The 15641-nt window shown below is 38.4% G+C and overlaps 2 protein-coding genes across 4 annotated transcripts in view; both read right to left on the bottom strand.

Annotated features, from left to right (window-relative positions):
• Nucleotides 1-3862, bottom strand: part of CYFIP2 (cytoplasmic FMR1 interacting protein 2) — a 71209-nt gene extending 67347 nt beyond the window's left edge. For all 3 annotated transcript variants that reach the window (XM_034401637.3, XM_034401652.3, XM_034401644.3), the window contains exon 1: nucleotides 3552-3862. The gene's annotated coding sequence lies outside the window, so the exon portion shown is untranslated. The remainder of the gene's footprint in view (nucleotides 1-3551) is intronic.
• Nucleotides 3863-4522: 660 nt separating this feature from the next.
• Nucleotides 4523-15641, bottom strand: part of ITK (IL2 inducible T cell kinase) — a 41543-nt gene continuing 30424 nt past the window's right edge. Inside the window, exons 13-17 of the mRNA XM_034401663.3 lie at nucleotides 15017-15233; nucleotides 14156-14220; nucleotides 11698-11816; nucleotides 7479-7636; nucleotides 4523-6018 (exon numbers count right to left, since the gene is read on the bottom strand). Coding sequence (XP_034257554.2) covers nucleotides 5947-6018; nucleotides 7479-7636; nucleotides 11698-11816; nucleotides 14156-14220; nucleotides 15017-15233 — 631 coding nt within the window. The 3' untranslated portion in view covers nucleotides 4523-5946. The remainder of the gene's footprint in view (nucleotides 6019-7478; nucleotides 7637-11697; nucleotides 11817-14155; nucleotides 14221-15016; nucleotides 15234-15641) is intronic.

Genomic DNA, 15641 nt, shown 5'->3' with positions numbered 1-15641 from the left:
CTATTTCCTTAATTATTTTCAAGAAAAATATTTGGCTTTTATCAAATTTCAGGGAGAAAATATTTTTCTGTATTTGAAGAAGTAATATTTGAGATAGGAGGCAATTTCTTGCCGGCTTTTCTCAACCAAAATCAGTGGAGAAGCCGACAGAAAGTTGGAAGTCCCAGGACTGGAGGCAGGTTGGTGGCTGCTGCCAGATAGGAGAGGGTGTAAGTGTGAGAGGCATTGTGTGGGCCAGGGAAGGTGTGCAGGGTACACAGGTAGCTAGCACAGTGGAGCTGATGGACAGTGTGCTGTTGGGGAAAACTTACCCCCAGTAGTTTGCAAATTTCCCTACTGGCTTCCCCTTTGACTTTCTGGATGTTTGTAAATCCACTTTCTATAACTATTATGTGTGAAGTAGTCATTATGGCTTGTTTACTGTCAATTTTTTTCCCAATAGTCCTCTTTTCTCAAAGATGCAAAAAAAACCCCATTTAATTATATTACAATACCTAGGTCTTTTCTCTCTTCCCCTCTAGCTTTAAAAATAGCTCTGTTATCACTACCAAGTCTTTATTTGTATTTTTTCAGCATAAACAAAACAAAATTTAAAAATTATGAAAAGATTCATATATTTGAATGCAGACTGTTTAGTCTTGATCATGAAAGCAAAACAAAATCAAATTGTGGATAAATAATCCTGGTCTGTTTGATTCAGAAAAGCAAGCTCTTTTCCTCAAGCCCATTCCAAAGAAGGCAGGGAACAAATCTAAGGTTAAACCAATTTAATACAATTTGCAAACCAATCACAGTTTAATACAATTTGCAAACCAAATCAATGATTCATCTTTCTCTGATGCTTCTCCTCCATTGAATGTTAGCTATACTATATCTTTTGACAGAGCCCTGCCCTTTTATATTCTGCAAGCACAGTAATGAAGTACATATGACAACAATCCAGTCTGGCACAATGAATATCCTTACAGTGTATTCAATGAAAAATTATCTTAAATTACTATTGGCCCCTTTCTGTGTCCTATCAAGATAATTTTGATTTCTATAGAGTTAGAATCTTCATGTGGCAAGTTTCCAACATATGAATTTACCTCCTGTGAAAACAACTTGAGAAAAAGTGACTGTACCCCAAAACGTTCCGTATGGGTGAGTATGTGTAATAAACATATATGGTAACATAGTATTTTTCATGCTATGGTCTATACATGATTCTGATTCCCACTGAAAGGCACACTGGAGGGTTTTCAACTTTTAGAAGTGACTTTTAACTCTTGACCTAATATGAACCTCATCTTTTTATGAATGTTTTCTCACAATGAACAACCATTGATAACTGTGTAAAGTCTACAGAAGAAGCTGAGTTCATTATAGTATAAAAATGTATTTGGAGCCTTACTGCTTGCTTTTTATTATTGTAAGTTGCCTTGGATGTCATCTTGGTCCCAAAATAGGGCAAAAACATAATAAAATCAAAAAGAGACAGAAAGTTATTTAGAAGAAAATCTTCCTGAATCCAATAAGTACCATGTAAATATGAATAGGTCTGAGCCTCAAATGGCAAAGAAAAGCATTCAGGGCAAATAACAGATTCCAGGAAAGCAAAATGGGTTTGAAGAAAAAGGTGCTTATACAGTACAGACCCAAACGCACACACTGAAAAGTAAGTTTAATTGTGCTAATCTGGAAGAATATCATCGGTTGTTTGGGTAAAACTATTTTCTTGGCCACTGGGTTGGAGAATTTATTTTACTTTGAGAGCCGGTTTTAGCTGAAGCTTTATTTCAATGCAGATTAAAGTCAGCTGATTTCTTGCATTATATCAGCCAAAAACATTTTTTATCCACAAAGGTCCAATGTTTCTCCTAACAAAATAGCCTAGGAATAACATCAGATCTCTGCATGCCTCTCTTTCCATTTCCTGTAGTTAAGTCAATCTCATTACTTGAGATTTTTGTGATAGGAAATCCCTGACCACCCTAGTGACAGCAACAGATTGCTCGGGGGCCCTTCTATTTCACTAACAGTAATCTCATTTTTACCTGCAAACTCCAAAATCTGGGTTGCTTAACTTTCACAGGGGCTATCTTTAAAACAGCCTAATGAAACTACACTAAGCCATTCCTTTCTATATGTCTGGTTCCCTTTTTATTTCAGAGAACTCAGCTGTGATTGACAGTACAATTCATTGCAAACCTTATCTAGCTGTTGTTTGGCACAAGGAAATAGCTGATTTCCAACCCACTCATGCTTTATAAGCACAGAAGTTTGCCTCATACATTTGATGCTACATAGTATTATTTGAGGTATCCCCAAGGATAGCATTTAAATAACACATAAAAATAATAATTTGATGTAGCCAATTTCAGATTCCAATTCTGAAATTCTAGTCCAAATTCCCCATTGGCCTAACCTTTTGTTTAAAGACTCCATTAAGAACAAGATGATAGAGAAACTGTTCGAATAAGCATGACTTAGATAACTATGTTTATTTTTCATATTTAACCACCCAAGCATCTTTTTGTATTTTTCAAGTTGGAAAATACACCTGCTGCGATTCCATTTCCTTTGAGCATTTTCTATTCCTCACCCCTCCCCACATGTTTGCTCCTATGCATCACACCTTTTTATTTTGAAAGAAAAAAAGACTAAAGTACCAATTATGTCTCTAATTGCGAGCGGTTTAATTTAACCCCCCAAAGCCATCCCTTAATTCCATCTGAGGTGTGTTTGTCTTAACAAAAAAATCCAATTAGCCTTTCATGATGTGGAAAACCCAGCCTCGGATCACATAATTTTTTTTTCCACGCAAGATATCAATAAAAAAGGCTGATCACATGGCAGTTGCTTGATGCACTCTTATAAACAAGGAGGCCTCTGGATGTATAAGCATAGGTATCTCTAAGCATTCTGGGATATCGCTCGTAAAAATCCTTCTTCCCGAGGGGGCTAGCAGGGCCCGCTCTCCCGGCAGAATGACAGCCGCACCTGCTGGTGCCCCCTCCTTCCCCCTCCACCCCTCCACCCCCAGCCGGGGTCTCTTAAGAGCCTGTTGCAGAAAGGCTTGAATCGGGGCAGGCTCTGCCACTCGGGCTGAGCCGCCCTGCAGCAGCCAAGCTGTCACCGCCAGCTCTTGGAGGCAGCCGCCTCCACCTCCCTCGCACCCGTCAACCCACCCAAGGCCGCCCAAGCCTAGCGATCGGAAGGGTTGTGTGGAGGAGGCCAGAGGCGGATGAATGAAGGGTGATGGGCGGCGAAGGAGCCGAGGGAGAGTCCCGGTTCCAGCGCCCGCTTCCTCAAAGCTACACCTGCGGCTTTGGCTCTCGCTTTAGCGTCTCTTCCTCCCCCACCACCCTTCATGCATCTGCCCCCGCTTCCAGCCCGGTGGCCAGCAGGTCTGCCGTCTTTCATTAACCCGAAAAGCAGCCCCCGCTCGCTCGCCCGCCGCTGCCGGAGCAGCAATCTCGGGCCCCCCAGCCTCGTGCTCGATAATGGCTCTCCGAGAAGAATCCGCGAGGTTCCCGGGAATGCAAACAGCGAGGAGTCCCGTTGCTTACCTGGCGGGAGAGGAAGGATGCTTTACCCGGCCTTTGCGGCTGGGCTCAACGGTGGCTACAGCGGAGGAAGGAGGCAAGGATGCTACAGCGTCGACGCCACCGCCGCCGCTGCCACCACTCGGCAGTCTCCACCTCCGCCGCCACAGCCGCCGCCTCCTCCCCCTCCCTCTATTGCTGCTGCCGCTTGGATCTCTCTCTCTCTCTCTCTCTCTCTCCCACACGCAGAACAGGAGCCGACCGGGCTGTAGCCGGTGCAGACTTCCTGAGCTCTTCCTCTAAAACGTCTTCCACCCGCCGCGAGAAAGAAATCTGCCTCTCCCTTGCCTGCCAGTCTGCATGCCCCCCCGTCCGCCGGCTGAAGCCACACTCTTATCCCGATGACAGTTTGCACCTGTTAATCCGACAAAGATTCATTCATACTTAAAAAAAAAAAAAACATTCTCTCACACACGCACACCATTATCTAATTCTAATAGAAAATCTTAGGGTTTCCCCATCCTCAGTTTAAAAAGACTAAAAGAACAAGAGTTGCATTTGTCATTCCCGAACCGAGCAAACTTGTATTTTACATGTGGAAGATGAACTGACTGCCCTCTTTAAAACTAAGGCAAGTTCTTTTTCCCCCTCGTTCCTTAAATATCTTCTCTTTCTGTAACTAAGCCTGTTACAATAAATATTTTGGAAGGAAATTGAACCTGGAGTTCCTTCTGAAAAAAAGTTGAAGCTACAGTGTCTCTATGGCTACTGGAGGGGTGGGGGGGAACCGTGGTTCTCTAATCTGATGCCCTCCATAGATGGACTTTTCCATTCCCTGCCATAAACTTCTGCCATGTTGGAAGGGGTTTATGGGAACTGAATTTCAACATGAAAGACATACATTTGGGTAAGTTGGACTACTTCAGTGGGTTGTACATATAATTTTCTCAGTACATGACTGGAATTGCAACTGAATATGAGTGATGTAACACAGATGAATCAGGAACATTTTATTTAACAGTGCACTTTACATACATAACTTGAACGTCACGTCATTTATTTTAAAATTTCCTACTTTAGAATTATTCATTAAGAGAATTAAAACATTATACAGATGACTTTTAAGTGCACATCTACACTGTCACATTTTATAAATATGTATAAAACCATTATTTATTTTCCGGCGTAAAAACATATACTGAATACTGAAAATGGATAACACTTTTAAAGTATAAGCATAATATAAAACATACAGCAATTATCTACAAAATCCTTCAATAGCAATCCCTTTCAAACAGAATTCAATCATTTTAAACCATCCCTAAAATATTTAGGATAAAGAAGTGTACATCCCCTCCAAAATGGTTAATAAACAAAGAATTTTAGTAAACCTGCTTTGGCACAGTTTTATATCAATTCGATGCCACTAAGGAAAAATCCTTTATTAATAAATATAATATTTTATGAAGCTGTGATACTACTACAAATATACCTGCAAGGAACTAATTCATAATTTAAAATTAGGAAAAATAATGCATGGTGTAATTGATGTGTGTGTGTGTGTGTGTGTGTGTGTAAATTACACCATGCATTATTCAAAATCCCAAAATATATAGAAGATGTACCAGAATTCCTCTATATATTCGTGGCAACTTTTGATGAAACTGACAAAAAACATATAATGAACTTTAGCTTAAGAAAACTAAATTTGGGTTCAGAAAAAAACACAACATATCTGTGGGAGTTATCAACTTTTTTTTTTTTTGCATAAAAATAATTACACCAATCAAACAATGGTGATTAGCCCTAGAAAAAAAAGATCATTTTGGGGTAAAATCTTTAATTGTTGATTGAAAGTTGCAACTATTAGTCATTTATTTACAATCTTCCACCTTTTCTTTCTAGGCAAAAAGCTCAATGTCTGTCTTTCAAAATTTCCAAATTAATAAAAAGCTTCAACTGGTCTCAGATAATGTATTCAGCTGTACTTCAGTTCAGGTATCTCCTGAATCTGTCCATAAGAGAGTAATTAGTGAATGAGGGATCCAATGTATCTTGAAGCCATTTATAACTGATAGGAAAAATCAGAAGGGAAATCCATCTGATGCAAGGCCTTATTTCACTGCAGCCCATGTTAGGCTCTAACAGATCTCTTCAGCTTATTATTGCTATTGTTATCATTATCATCTCTATCATCATAATTCCATTAAATGGAAACAGGCATGGGAACAGCACACCAGACTGCTTTTCTGTATCTTGTACTATCCACTTTCTTGGGTCTCAATTCTTTCAGAAGGCCAAGAGTCTTCTTAGTATCTCAATGGCAGTTGGGTTGCTCCTTCAAGATGTAGATGATGAATATATTTGCCCAATGATTACAAAAATGTATATTTTTGTATCTTCTCAAAACCACTAATACTTAATGATCAGAATCAGAAATTTCATTGAGGTTGTAGAGCAGGTGAGAAAAAGGCGGTCTGTCGTTTTGCTTCTGAAGAAAAAAAAACAAAGAAAGAGAATTAAGTGCTAACGTGAGTGCACTAGAATGGCAATAATGAAAAAAAAGGTCTATAACAAAATAGCATTTTAAATGAGCACTGCATATTGATGAATTCAAGGGACTATAATAGTAGCAAATGTATTGATGATTTCCCCACTCCTGGAGGTGAAGCCATTTATAACTGATAGGAAAAATCAGAAGGGAAATCCGTAACAGCATTCTGCTACTAGATGAATGGTTCAACTTTACAAGAAAGATATTTAGCCCTATTCTTAAATAAGGATAATTTAAAATCCAAATATAAAATGAGCCATTCTAAATAATGGTGTTTTTTTTTTTAAAAAAAATCCTACATTCCATGTTAAAGATGAACATTTGCATCTTTTTGGCATTTCCCCATTGATAGAAACTCTTGTCAAGTGCTCACTCATAATTTAATAGACACTAAGTCATAGCAATAGCATTTAGCACTTAGCACTTAGACTTATATACAGCTTCACAAGGCTTTACAGCCCTCTCTAAGCGGTTTACAGAGTCAGCCTATCACCCCCAACAATCTGAGTCCTCATTTTACTGACCTCGGAAGGATGGAAGGCTGAGTCAACCTTGAGCCAGTGAGAATCAAACTGCTGAACTGCTGTCAGCAGAAGTAGCCTGCAGTACTGCATTCTAACCACTGCGCCACCATAGCTCTTAGTAACATTACAGACAGTCCCTATCCCATAGTAAGAGTACGTGTAGTTCAGTAATTACATATTTTTCAATAATAAAACTTCCAGATAATAACTTAGTTATATCCTTAAAAAACTCTTGGTAATATCAGCTAATGTTCTTAAATAGAGATATACTGCCTGTGCAAAGGTCCACCTGGAACTATAATTTGACAATTGACAATTGGTTTTATTGAAGGTATCATTGAAAATCTTCAAGGATAGAGCATCTTCTGGAATCTTGGTGGATATCCTATGTTGTTATAATCCCACTCCATTTTAACATTATATTTGCTCTCCTTCACGATCCAGTAAAAAATTGCAAACAAAATGTTATAGATTTTTAAAACTTCTATTATATTTGACTAGTTAAAAACTTAATATATAAGTTGTTTTTCTTAGAAGTTTAAAATACATTTTAAGCTTCAAGTTAATTTATTTTTTCCTACATTGTCTAGTGATGTATAAAACTTTTTGAAAACCGGTTTTATAGATGGCAGCTCATACCCAATTTCAAATGTTAAATTCCCTGGGTTCATGAGAAACAATTAGAGAAATACCAAGGCTATAGGCTAGATAGAAAGTCAAAAAATGCCATTTTTAAAGAAACATTTTCTTTACTGTTGTCAAAAAAACCCTGTACAGTCAGGTCCATGAAGTCACCAAGAGTTGGGTGTGACTCAATGGAGAATATATTACTTCATTCTTACATTTTTCTTACATGAAATAGGATGCACTAACCTCATTCCAACAATGTTGCATAAGTTTATAAATGGTATTGGAAGCAATTCTGGGTTTATACAAACGGAAGCCAGCACTGACTTCTTGTACCACCTCAGCATTTGTCCGATTCTCATAAGGAATTTTGCCTTCAGTGAATACCTCCCACATCAATACTCCTGAAATAAGGGAGGAGACATAATTTATTAAGAATAGCATAACAATGTCCATCACTCCATCTTTCTCAAATAATTTAATGTTCTGATACATTGCTTAAAATAGACATTTTTTTTCAGTGAGATTCATAATGTAATCCTATATATGATTACAGAAAGTTTCATTAAGTTTAACTTTAAAGGAACTTTCTCCCAAATTAAGATGTAAGGTTGCATATTAGTTAGTCATCCTATTGAAATAATATTAGCAGGCTCCAGATTGTCAACAGATTGTGAGTTTGCTTTTGACTATATATTCATATGTTGTTTGTTCACTGTCACTTACTATTACTACACTCCCCCTCCTCCCTAATCCTGCTGTTCTGTGTATTGTGGTGGCAGCAGAGGCAGGGAGGTATTACTGGGTGAGATGAGTGAAGAATGCCAGAAATGTGTCAAGGGAATATAATCCTAATAGGGTCATCTAAGGCATGGCGATCATCCCAGCTGCCTTGCTAAAACAAGCAGGCCTCTATATTGGGCAGTGGTGATAGAGGAAGATGCTAGAAGCAGGCGATCACTTTAGTGACAACAGCAAAGGCATCATTTCATACTTGCAGGAAAAGGCAATTATCAAACTACTTGTGCATAAGGGTAGACATTAAATGTGAAAGACAATATAGTGCCGAATGATGGTCCTCCTCAGGTCACATGGCACACAACACACTATTGAGGAAGAGCTGCGGATCTTTCAGGGTACTAATGATTAAATTAAAGCCTCAGGGCATTTAATTGGTGATGTTCAATGGAAGAAAAGAAAATCTGAAGCTACAAAGATAGAATTACAATGGGAGCATAAAATGTAAGAAGCATAAACATGGGAAAGCACCACACAGTGGAGAACGAAATGAATCACTTATACATTGACATTTTAAGTATCAGCAAATCAACACTTTCAATCAGAAGCCTCTACTACAGCTAGTCCTCATTTAGCAACTGACTTCTTTAGCAACTTTTTCAAATTACCACAGTGATGAAAAATTAACTTTGTACAGCCCTTGCATTGACAATCTTTACAGGTAATGTTCAAGTTCCAAGTTAAGCTAAAATGGAAGCAGAAAACCAACCAGTTTCCATCATATGATCTTGACCATATACCCATCATTTTCAAGAACATTAGGAATCACTTTGAAGTCCTGAATCTTACCAATAAGGAACCTTAGGAATTGTGGAATGAATTTGAAGACATTGTTAAGGATGAATGTGAAAAGAAATGCCAAAGACCAAGTAACAAAAAGAAGGAAAGAAGAAAGGAAAAGAAAAGAAATGAATCAAACCAGTTGTCAGAATAAACAATGGAAATTGCCAAGAAGAGAACAAAAAGTGTCAGAAAACTTTTAGAAGAGACAAGAAGCAACATTGCAACAATATCTATAAAAGCACTATGGAAACAGACATCAATAAACAAGGAAAGCTTCCAAAAACCTCTGAATTCAAGAATTTTCAACTTGAAATGGTGTGATAAAAGACACCAATGGACAAACAGTAACTGATTCCAAAAAGGTCAAACAAAAATAGAAGGAGTATACTGAAGTTTTGTACAATAGAGATATCAATATCCAAGATACTGAAGAAGATATTCCATACTTCCACGATCGTCCCATATTAGAAGATGAAGTTAAATCAGCACTCTCCTCATTATCAATTTGGAAGGCTATAGGAATTGATGGAATATTTATAGAATTGTGGCAAACAACTGAAAGAGATGTGGTAAAGGTTCTAGCCAAAATACACCATCAAATCTGGAAAACAACATAGAGGCCAACAGATTGGAAGAGGTCAGTCTTTAGATCAATAACAAAGAAATGTGCAAAGTATTATAAGTACTCCTTAACTTCCCATCCTAACAAAACAATGCTTACATGGAAGAAGAGATGCCACATGCTCAAGTTGGCTTTAGAAGAAGCTGAAGAATGTAAGACATTACTGGATAATTGAGAAAGCCAAAGAATATCAACAAGAATTTGTGGAATTATAGAAAGGTCTTTCATTGTTTTGATCATGTCAAAGTGCTGAATGTACTTAAAAACACTGAAAGATCCCATTGCCCTCATGCAAAAACAACACAAAGATTAGGAAGCCGCACTAGCTCCAGATTGGCAAAAGAGAGAGACAAGGATGAGTATTCGCCCCTTATTTATACAACCTATATGCTGAATATGCATTGAAGGAGACTAGATTGGAAGAAGCTGAACATTTAGTATTTAGTATTTATTAATTTGTCAAACATGTACAAGATAGCAGGTATAAATATAAACATGGATATGAATGAAAGAAATGAATACAAAGAAATTGGGACTGAAAATGCAAATGATCTGAAAGTTCCAATAATGAATTAAAGGAGAATGGAAAAGGAATTAAGGTTAAATATACAGATGACAACAGGGGCAATTAATAAGAAAGCTACTGAAATGGTGGGATAGCTTATGCCTCAGAAAAGAGCACTTAGTAGAATAGAAATGAAGGCCTGGAAATGATATTCAGATGCTATTCTAGACATTCAAGTATTCATAGAATATTTTTAGGTATTCTATACTACAAACATCAGAATTGTGCAGGAAATATTTGTCTCTGTGACATTATATGAATGTGAAAATTGAACGTTGAAAATGCAAGACAGAAAGATTCCTGATCTTAAACTTTGGTGTTGGAAAATATTTTTGAGAACACCACAGATAGTCAAGAAAACAAACAAATGAATCATTGAACAGATCAATTCCACAGTCCTCACTCAGGGCGCAAATGAACATGCTCAAATTGTCGTATCTTTAATCATATTGTGCAAAGATCTAGCTCTTCGGAGCAATCTATAATCCTGGGTGAATTGGAAGAAAAAGAGAGAAAAGGATAACCAAGGTGGATGGACTCAATCACAGTGGCAATGGATGCACCAATGGAAGACCTGAAGGATTAAGTTGGGAACAGGTCATCCTGGAAAAAATAAATCACTATTACTACCACTGCTACCATAATTTTAGGAAAATAAAATAAAGAACAGCACCAATTCATTTGGACAATCTCCTATGTCCTTTTCTTAATTTGAATCAAAATTTGTCAATGTGAATCAACCTGCTAAATGCCTGGCTTCAAAAGAGCTTGTCCAAAGGAGGAAAGGTGAAAAAACTAGAAGCAAAAAGAATCTGACCTGTCTTTGAAATGTAAAATGATGTTCTTCTGATTGACTTGAAATAACAAACCTGATTATCTTGGGATCCTTGGAAACCTACCACAGTTGACTTGATTTTTATTCAGTCAGCATGGACAATTTTTTAAAAACAAAAATCTTAATTGCAATAGAAAGTTCTTTGGATATTTCTTGGAAAAACAATCCCTGCATACCTGACTGCTGACTACGATAAGATCCTGCCAAATCCTGCCACCCATGCTAAACCGCACTAGGTTCTAACCAAATGAAAGTTTTTGTCATTCAGATATTGTAAATATATTTATATAGTCTATCCAAGATTCCCTTTTAGCTGAATAAATTAACATTTTAATTGCTTCTTAGCTGTTCATTCATAGATATGTATTCATTTTCATTTCTGGATTATATTATTGATTGTCTGATTTAATAAGCCAGTAAAAAATATGAAATAGACTCAGAAGGGTGAAGCAGAAAAGCTCCTTTTATGCAACTCATATGATGTGGAGTGACAATGAACTACGGAAGGATCTCATGTTTTGTGAAATTTTTGTTGCTCTATGTCAGGGCTGTCAAATTCCCAGCCCACGGGCCAGATGTGTCACATGCTGGTCATGCCCATGCCCAGTTTAGCGAAGGGGAAAAAATACGTGATGCCACCATGATGACACCCCTGCTCTATATCGTCTATAAAATTCTAAAGATAAATATGGCTTTAAATACTTTACACTTTAAAAATGATATTGAAATATTTTTAGAGATCATCTAAGACAAAAACATGGTCGAATTTCTTGACCTGTTAAGATAAACAATGAACAGGTTTTTAACCATAAGAACTTGAAGCAATTATGTGACTGGGATGTTTGTTCTTTAAGACTCTTACCAAATGACCATACATCCGACTTAGTGCTATAGCGGTTATAGGAAAAGACCTCTGGTGCTGACCACCTGATGGGGAATTTAGTACCCGTGGAGGGGGTATATTGATCATCAAGAACATACCTAAAAGAGATAGATTTGTTTAAAGTATTTAAACAGTGATTCTAATGCTCATGCATGAAAAACAAAAGATTAAAATCTCAGAATGTTACTGAATCATTAATCTGAAACTATGAGTTATAATGATATAGGACAGTGATGGCTAACCTTTTTGCCATTGCATGCCAGGAGCGGGAGTGGGTGGGGTTTTCACGTGCATGCCCACACCCATAATTCTATGTGCCCTGCCCCCACACATGCGCGAACCCCCTATGCAACCCCCGCTCCTGGCACGCGATGGCACGGTAGGCCCAATTTTTGCTCTCCGCAGCCTCCAGAGCCTTTCTCTGGACTGGAAGTTGGCAAATGGGCCATTTTCGGCCTCCAGGGTGGGTGGGTGGGGAAGGCCGTTTTCGCCCTCCCCAGACTCTTACAAAGGCTCTGGAGGCTGGGGAGAGAGAAAATGGACCCCCTCCGAGGTCCTCTGGAGGCAGGAAACAGCCTGCTTTCCTACTTCTGGGGGGCCCAGAAGGCCCAAAAATCAGCTGGCCGGCATGTGCATGCACGCTGTAGCTGAGCTCGTGTGCCCACCAATATGGCTACGCGTGCCACCTGTGCCACCTGTGCCACAGATTCGCCATCACGGATATAGGAGATTCCACCTTTTTATATACCTGATCCACCAGCAGTAATAGAACAGGGATATTTATACCCCAATTTGAAATTACACAGATTGACTTTCATTCCATGTTATCAAACACTAACCATTCTCTAGACATGCTTCTCTTTAACTGTCAGTACTATGGAAGCTATTGAAATAAAACAGACGGCTTGTTGTTATGCTGCAACCAATGCTATCATTGATTTTATGAGTACTGCTATTCTTTCACATCCTCCTCTTTAGAAAAGCAGTAATGTCTGTGGAAAGAAACTGACTTCAGTTGACCAATAAAATATAATTGGAATATGTCTGGCTGGCAAGTGATAGAAAGGTGTCTGCAAAGTAGGAAATGATCTTAGAAAGCTATGCATGATAGGATGTTGGGTGTTTCTGTGAGTGGAACATTTATTAGGTGAACTCCAATAACATGTCTTCAGAAATTCTATTAGCATAATTATGAGAAGATAATTTTGCTTTCCTAATACAGTCCTTTGGGTACCTTCAAAATCTGATCTGCAAGTTTTAAGGGAAGAGAAATTGCAGAACAGAATTGAGGAACTAATGTCCCACTGTCCCAAAGATGCTTTTTCAAGAGACAACTGGACTTTGTGGTTTTTTCTTTGAAGACGTTTCGCTTCTCATCCAAGAAGAGCTGAAGAAGCTTCTTAGATGAGAAGCGAAATGTCTTCAAAGAAAAACCAGAAAGTCCAGTTGCCTCTTGAGAAAGCACCTTTGGGACAACCCCAACCTGGATGACTGAGAATCTCTATAGACATTTAATGTCTTACTGAGCAAGCAGAGTTGCTATACAATGTAGCCGTGATGGCGAACCTATGGCATGCGTGCCATAGGTGGCATGCAGAGCCCTGTCTGCGGGCATGCCAGTCGTTGCCCCAACCCAGCTCCACCACACATGCACATGCGCCTCCCACCAGCCAGCTGGTTTTTGGGTCTCTGCCATGCATGTGCAGGGGACAGGGCCTCTCCGATCTCCGCAGGTTCCCTTCCCAGCACACCCTAGCTTTCTCCTCCATTTCTGCTGCCCCCACCAATCTGGAAACAAAAATGGGGTGCAGGGACACCGCACGAGGGCCCCCTGCGCCCTGTTTTGAGCCTGGAAAGCCATCTGCATCAACCTGGGAAGCCAAAATGGGGTACAGGGGGTGCATGCGTGGGGCGTACGCATGGGGGGCAGTCACATTGCATTTTGGGAATTGGGGCACATGCACGTGCATTCGCGCATGTGCGCTTGCACTCAGCACCAAAAAGATTAACCATCACTGCAATATAGCATTCCAAGTATGAGCTGTAGCTGCCTCCTTCAATGTAGTAGTGCCTATAGATGGGTTTGGCTTTGAATGTTGGGAGTTACAATCCTAACCTATCTGAAGAATCCCTGGTTGGAAAAGGCTGTACTATGAACCTTACCATCTTCATTCATACTAGTTACAGATTTGCAGAGATGAACAGTAGGAAAATTCAAATGGTAAACTAATACAAAAATGCATTGAGATCCTTTTAGCTGGCTATGAAGGGAGGAGTAGGTTACAGAAATTGCTGTGGAAACAGAGCAGAGGTGAGCTTTAGAAACTTTTGCCAATATAATAAAGTTGAATTGGGTTAGGTTGGATATAATTAAAAAAAACTGTAGTGGATTTCCACTTATCAACTATAGGGCTAATAACGAATAAACCTATATTACCGTGACATTCCAAAATCTGACACTTTGACAACTTGAAATTCTCCCACCAAACAGTTCCGAGCAGCCTGCGGGAAAGAAAATACAAGATATATTTGTAGAGATAATATGAGCCACATTGTACAATACCTACATTTATTGATGACAGAAAACCCTTTATGATCTTCTGGTGAACAGGAAAAAAATGAACTTCACCAGAGACTAGGATATGAATGACCATGAACAGGGCATGCTGATCCAGGAGTCGGTATAATTGGTACACAAGATGAAGCTGTGCAAAGGCCCCCTAATTCCTGGTTGTCATCTGCTTTTTGAGCAGCAGCCATAAGTCTAGAAGATTCTGTAAATGGAGCTCTGGATTTGTTTGAGACTATGCTATCCCATATGGAATGAAAGATGGAAAGTCTCTGGATTCAGGAAGTCCCATAATCCACCAGCACCAGCAATTTTATGAAGGTGGACTTTGAACCTGGTTTCTTTTTTTTTTTGTCTATCCAGTCCTTTATAATCTTCTCTATCTAGGCCCTGTAGATAGAACCTTGGTGTGATATCATATATTATCATACCCAATAACAAAAATAAATTAGCAAACCCATGAAGACATTAAATTTACTTTTCATAGAAAACTACTGGGCACTACAAAACAAAACAAAATCAATAAAAATGTTAACACTCTCACATAGAAAGAATAATCAGAAATATTGCACAATCCCCACAGTTGTACAATCCCCACTGTTGGTCTAAATGCTGAAAGCCTTCTTACATTAAAATTTAAAGATAATATATGGCAGTAATTTCATTTTTATGCTGACTTTTTATGTTATAGATTTCTTTGCAGGGAAACCAGATGTGATCCAGACATACCAGATCTCTATGAATGACAGATGCCTCCTCAAGATAAGCCATTCCCTCACACACATCTTGACACATTCCAAGAAGGTCTTCCTTTGATAAGCTTCCACGTTGCTTCTTCAGGTAATCAGATAAACTTCCAAACTCCATGAACTCAAATACTAGACATATAGGAGAATTTTGCATGCATATCCCATGTAACTGGACCAATTTGGGATGAGATAGTTTCCTGATGATGCAAAAAGATGAATCATGAATTTTCAACAGAAAATGAGGAAGAATACCATAAAAGAAGAAAGTCAGATATATGATGAATATAAGAAAGAAAGAAAAAGGGAAAAGTGTAATTATTGTAAATACCACACTACACATACCACACATATAATTATTGTAAATACCACACTACATTTTCCTCATTCACTATGGATAATTCTTGAAATGGAAATCAATTGTGAAGTTACTCTTTTCACACATATACAAAATCTCACTTAACACTTTTTATTTTCTGAAAAATAAGAATCTTGTTAAATATGTGTGCATAGAATCACCAGGAATAAAGTTCACCTCAAAGAAAAATAATTTTCTTAAAACTTAATTGAAAACAATATTAGAGATTGTATTTTGTAGAACTTGTAAC

Source organism: Pantherophis guttatus, chromosome 2 (genome assembly GCF_059756535.1).
Source record: "Pantherophis guttatus breed Tessera chromosome 2, ASM5975653v1, whole genome shotgun sequence".
In the NCBI taxonomy this organism is placed as follows: Eukaryota; Metazoa; Chordata; class Lepidosauria; order Squamata; family Colubridae; genus Pantherophis; species Pantherophis guttatus.
Note: the sequence above shows the minus strand (reverse complement) of the source record. Positions and strands in the feature narration are given on the sequence as shown.